General features: G+C 40.7%; 1 protein-coding gene across 2 annotated transcripts; it reads left to right on the top strand.

Annotated features, from left to right (window-relative positions):
• The first annotated feature begins 748 nt into the window (after positions 1-748).
• LOC145800934 (1-phosphatidylinositol-3-phosphate 5-kinase FAB1B-like) lies at positions 749-3,409 on the top strand. 2 transcript variants are annotated; one of them, XM_082890709.1, is made up of 2 exons: positions 749-1,661; positions 3,159-3,409. In XM_082890709.1, the coding sequence occupies exons 1-2, from the start codon at positions 1,021-1,023 to the stop codon at positions 3,346-3,348; spliced, it is 831 nt and encodes a 276-aa protein (XP_082746835.1). In that variant the 5' UTR covers positions 749-1,020; the 3' UTR covers positions 3,349-3,409. The 2 variants fall into 2 exon arrangements, with proteins under 2 accessions (XP_082746835.1, XP_082746836.1); XM_082890710.1 differs by having other exon boundaries at positions 756-1,661; positions 3,162-3,409.
• Positions 3,410-6,000: the final 2,591 nt, after the last annotated feature.

The following is a 6,000-nucleotide window of genomic DNA, read 5'->3' as shown; positions in this document are numbered from 1 at the left end:
ATCCATTTTACATCAATTTATAAAAAAGATTTGCAAAAAAAATTTATCTGCATAATATTTTTCTATATACGTAATTTGTGTGTATTATTTATTAATAGTGGTTGTCATCGCGACAGATATTAGCGGTTAGGTTATTCTCAGACTCAATGAATGAATCCCTACTTCTAATTTCAATTTCCTAAGACTCTCTTTTTCTCTCTCTCTCTCTCTGTGTGACGTGTAGAGATATAGAGATATATATGCACATGTTGAAGGTCGAGAAGAAGAAGAAGAAGAAGGTAGTCGAAGAAGTTGTTAGTGTTCACGGGATTTTGAATTGGTGCTTGTTTGTACTAGTACTACTAGTCTAGTCTTTGCTTGGTTTCGAGTAACAAATGTGTGGTTGTGAGTGAAGCTCGTGTCGCATTGAATGGTTGTCGATTCGATTCTTGCTGATTGCACTCCTCCTCTCCTCTTCCTCCTCCTCCTTCTCCTGAGGTCTATAAATTTTGACAAGTTTTAATAGCAAACCAAGCATTGACTTGGGTTGGGGGATTCCAGTAGGATTCGATTTTCACTTCATCGTCATCGTCATCGTCATCGTCATCGTCATCGTCAATCAACTTCTCTCTCTCTCTCTCTCTCTCTGCTTCTGTTTTCCGATTATTTCCATGGGGATGCTGACTTGACTGGTATCCAATTTTAAGCTCTACTTGCACTTAAACTGCTGCAATAATCATGAGAGTCATTCCGGCTTAGCGTGGGTTTTTTTTTTTTTTTTTTTTTTGTTCGTTATTCTTCACAAATTTGTAGGAACAGAAAAAAGTATAATCCAATTTGGCCCTCTAGTTAGTTTCTGTTCAAATTTATATATTTTATTTTAAAAAATGGTTGTGTCCCGAATCTCTGTTAGTAATCAATATGAATATGAATATGAATAGGAATATGAATAGGAATATGCAGTTTGGGGTTTACAGTAGTAAATTAAGTAACCAATGAACATTTTATAATGATGAATGGGATGAAGTGGGATCTTTGTCTATGGGTAGCCCCGATAATTACAATTATAAGCTGTCTGAGATAGTTGACATTGTCAAATCATGGATCCCAAGGATGATGGAACCAGCAAATATGCCTAGGGATTTTTGGATGCCCGATCACAGCTGTAGGGTATGCTACGACTGTGACTCCCACTTTACCCTATTTAACCGCAGACACCACTGCCGCCTCTGTGGACGTGTTTTCTGTGCCAAGTGCACAGCTAATTCAGTTCCTGCTCCTCCTGATGACCACAAGATCCCCCGCTGCGAAGATTGGGAGAGGATTAGGGTCTGTAATTATTGCCTTAAGCAATGGGAACAGAGCACAGCTGTGGTTGACAGTGGGAAAATTGCATTAAGCCCAGGCCTCAGTCCGTCCCCATCGACCACAAGTTTGATTAGCAACCACTCTAACTGCAGCGGCAACAGCAACAGCAACAGCAACAGCAGTGTTGCTTCAACACAGTACTCAACTGGTCCATACCATCGGGTACCATATAGTACTGGCCAGAGTACTCGAAAATCTCTTCAAAAGGATCCTTTTAGAGTTGAGCAAGATCAGCTAACATATCAGAGGAGCTCAAATTCCATTGCAGATGCTGGCGATTCATTTCCTAACCAACTTGATTTTTGCGTGAACAGGTGACTTCCCCCCACCCCCCCCCCCCCCCCCCACCCCCTCCCCCTTTTCACTAATAATGAATCTACAATGCTCCAAATGTTGTCAGTAGTTTACTATTCAGAAATGTTAATTACATAGATGTACTTTTTTTTTGTGGGCATTACTGTTCATGATTATGCTTGTTAAAATAAGTAGAACAAGTGATTTGATGTGTGGTTCAAACTTGGAAGTGGCCATTGTTTCCCTTGCTTTGTATTGTGTTGTGATAATATACTTCTTCAACTCACCTTGTATAATTTCACTTGGTAAATGTGATGCTCTTCACAATGGCAGTTGCATCTGGCACCCAGAATTATGTATGTGTTTCTAGTGTTTGGACTCTTATATATATACAAGGGATGATGGTGCGTGATAACTTGCTTTAAGTATCAATGCTTGATGTTAATGGGGGTCCTCGACACAACCTACTAGCTAGTGGTTGATATCTGTAGTACGCACAAATTATCACAAAATAATGTAAACCAGAATCAGACATTGAAACACTTACAAAATTGAAGTTACAAATAGAAACTAAAACTATATTGTTTTATCATGTTACAATATTTGGCATTATCTGATACTGTATGCTATCTATCTTTAATCTCAAGACTTTCATGTTGACTTTGAAAAGTGCTCCAAAAGGAAAGCATGAACAAGATCCACCAGCAAGTTGATTCTCCTTAAGTATCCATTCAACTTACAGACGTGGTATTTTAAAAGCAGCAGTTAACCCTGAAAATCATGATCTCTGGTTTTGTCAAAAAAGTGTATCATATCTCTCTAATTTTTATTTATTTTGTTGGAGCAAAATTCTGCTATTGTAAATTTGAACAAATTTCTCCTGTCAGTAGTTATTTGGAAAATTTGGGGTACAGCTGTGCGCTGTTGATCATGCTATGTTTTGTTAAATCACAAGTTGCACGCAGTAAGTATGAGTATACCTTCTCCTGCTTGAAATTTTTTCCTGGAGGTATTTTTCTTTTGTTGAATTTGAGTAGGTGATGGGCATCACATAATGATCACATCCCTGTATCGACAACTAATGTCTCAATGGTGCCTTCAATTCAGTATCCAAGTGGCATTTCTTGAAGGCCATGAAGAGGCTGAAATCCTCAAGGCCTGGGAAAAAGGGTGTTGGGGTTATTTGTCTTGTATTTGGACCTATTGATTTGGTGGTTTTGGAGAGTAGAGAACTCATTGTATAAAGGGGGTTGGGGTTTGTGTAAAAGAGCAATCCTCTTGTGCCTTCTTTTTCTCCGCAGTGATCACTTCTCTATTGTCTTTCATTTGTGGATGTAGGCTTCAGTCTGAACTATGTAAAGTCTGTGTGTGTTTGTGCGATTGTTGCTTTTCTATTTCATCCTGAAGCTGTGATTTGTCACAACAAATAATCTTAATCACAACCACATCAAATTTCATGAACTTACGCTTTGTAGTTGTTGATTGATCATTTATTTCCTGCTTATTCTGTGTGCTAGAAGTGATGATGAGGATGATGGATATGGCATCTATGGAACAGAGTCTGGAACCAGTCATTTTCCTCAATCTGATGACTATTATGGTGCTGTTAGTTATGATGGGATTGACCACCTCTATGGACTACATGAAGTGCATCCTGATGCCGAGAACCATGGCACAAAAAACATGAGTTCCTCCTCGTTACTGTGATACCCCTGTTCTGTATTATGCTAAATTGGTCCTTAATTTGTTTATGATTATGTGTTTAGCATGATTTTGTGTGCCATTACGCGAACATATATGATTTTGAAGTTTTATCTGTTCATCGTAGGAAAATCTGTTTGAATAATCTGCTTTGGAAATTAAATTGAGGGCCTTATCGGCCACAGAACCCGAAATTGATTACGCCATTGTGATTGGCATAATTTTTAGAGCCTACGGTGAAGTTTAATTGAAAAATTGATTTGGACCAGATTAAGTTGATTAAGTTGGTAAAATGAGTGCCCAATTACTCTATATTATTATATTGTGACTTAGTGAGGCTCTATACACTCAAATACCCTCCTTGTTATTCCTCTTGGCTGACTTAAACGTAAGAAAGAGATAAGGGAGTCGGCTAGAGAGAGGGAAAAGATGAGAGTTTGGTGTTTGGCTCAAATTTGTGAAGAATTGGAGGATTAAACTCAAGAAATTGCTATAGTTTGGAAGATTGAGCCTCTAGGTAAGCATTTGGTCTTGAATTCGTAAGTTTGAAATTGTGATCTTGTAAATTCAAGGGTTGTTTGTGATCAAGAGCATGTAATAAGTTGATTTTTGTTGAGTTTGAAGTCTTAAGAACTCATGCATGTAAGAAATTATTTTGAATTTGCATGTTTGAGCTTGAAACACATGATTCATATAGAGTTTTGGTTGAAACTCATGTTTTGATCACCATTTGTACCATCTGAGTTGAGAATGATGAGCATCTCCCACATGCATGCACAAACCATGGGAGTATAAGTCTTGAATGTTTGAATTTGAGCATGTTGATGAGGGGTTTGAGATATTTTGGGACATGCATGTAGATAAATCATGAAATTGAGCTTCCTGATGTTGTAATCTTGTATTAGTAGCATGTTAGCATGTGTAAATGTGTGATTTGAGCCATTGCATGCAAGTAATGTAGCTGGAAAAGTCGATTTGGAGCTCAAGAACAAAATCTGGGAAACCCAGAATTTTGATGTCCGCTCGAGCGGGGTAATTTACGCTCGAGCGGGAAAATGCAGAGTTGGATGTCCGCTCGAGCGGGATACCTCACGCTCGAGCGTGGAGTTTTGTAAGACGAGCTGTAAAAATCAATGTATAAAGAGAATTGTATAGAGAATGAATGATGTATTATTGATTGATATAATGTTATATATTACAAATGGTGAGTGACTCATTATATAGGAGAGGGTGAGTGTAGTAGGTGAGGAGTAGGTGAGGAGTAGGTGGTGGTAGGTGATGGTAAATTGGTGGTAGGTGATGGTAAATTTTAACAGCCCCCCGCAAACTCAAGGAGGATAGAAACTAACCAACTTGAGTTTGGAGAGAGTAACAAAACAAGAAAATACATAAAAATAAAAGAGGATAGGTGACACTGTATGGTCGTGTTAGACCATTGGTGAAGACACTGGATGGTGGTGTCATAACGTTGTAGAGGACACTGTATGGGGTGTCATAACGTTGTAGAGGACACTGTATGGTGGTGTCATAACGGTGTAGAGGACACTGGATGGCGGTGTCAGACCGATGTAGAAGACAGTTTATGGGGTCATGTCGGACCGTTGTAGCAGACACTGTTGTGACGGTTGTTGTGACAGTTTACAGAGTCTTGCTGGACCCTTGTAGAAACTAACCGGAATCAATGTCGGGACAGTTTATAGAGTCTTGTCGGACCCATGAAGGAGCTAACCGGAATTAATGTCGGGACAGTTTACAGAGTCTTGTCGGACCCATGAAGGAGCTAACCGGAATCAATGTCGGGACAGTTTACAGAGTCTTGTCGGACCCATAAAGGAGCTAACCGGAATCAATGTCGGGACAGTTTACAGAGTCTTGTCGGACCCTTAAAAAGTCGCACTCTCAAAAGGTGTGCCCAATCTATCAAAAGGCGTGCCATCAAAAGGCGTGCCATAAAAAGGTGTGTCCAGGTTGGCGTCGAGCGCCGAGCGGCGCATGATGCGCGTGGCTGCCTTGGCTATTTAACCAAGGTTGATGCTGAGGCTGAGGCAGACAAAAAACTTCTGAAAATCCTCTGAAAAAAACTCTTCCTTTGCTGAGAGAGAAACTCTGTAATACTCGGTAACCAACCCGTCTCTGAAACACTCAGCAACATGGCCTCTTCTTCCCGTCCAGCTACCCAGAACATGGCCTCCTCGTCCCGTGGTCTGCTCACGCTCTTTCCAGAACTGAACGAGTCCACAAGAGAAATAACTGGTGCGGTGGCCAGTGAACCTCAACCAAACACCTCTGGTTTTGCTCCGTTGAACTTTCCGATGTGGTCGGTGGAGCAAAAAATGGCGGTGCAAACGGATATTGAGGCCAATCAGTATACTCTGAAGTCATGTGTGGAAACCATGACTGCGGTCACAAACTTGTCGCACCGGCTGCAGAGCAGGACAAATGAGGTGAAACAGTTAAACTCCCAGCTGGCTCTGCTCCAACGCATGTATAAGGATGCGCGAGCAGAGATAAGTGTGCTAAAGACAGAAAACAAGGAGCTGAAGCGGAAGGCCACCGTGATGTTCCGATTTGGAGGTCCACCATATGCTGTAGTGGAGGAGCAGTGAGGAGGAAACTTGCTTGGTGGTCTAGGAAGTACGGAGGCAATACCGTCAAGGG

Source organism: Camellia sinensis, chromosome 10 (genome assembly GCF_055761805.1).
Source record: "Camellia sinensis isolate YWXY chromosome 10, ASM5576180v1, whole genome shotgun sequence".
Taxonomy (NCBI): Eukaryota; Viridiplantae; Streptophyta; class Magnoliopsida; order Ericales; family Theaceae; genus Camellia; species Camellia sinensis.
Note: the sequence above shows the minus strand (reverse complement) of the source record. Positions and strands in the feature narration are given on the sequence as shown.

Coding starts and splice junctions, on each gene's coding strand:
- LOC145800934 (XM_082890709.1), top strand. CDS start 1,021: ATGGGTAGCCCCGATAATTACAATTATAAGCTGTCTGAGATAGTTGAC. Junction 1,662..3,158: donor CTTGATTTTTGCGTGAACAG/GTGACTTCCCCC, acceptor TCTGTGTGCTAG/AAGTGATGATGAGGATGATG.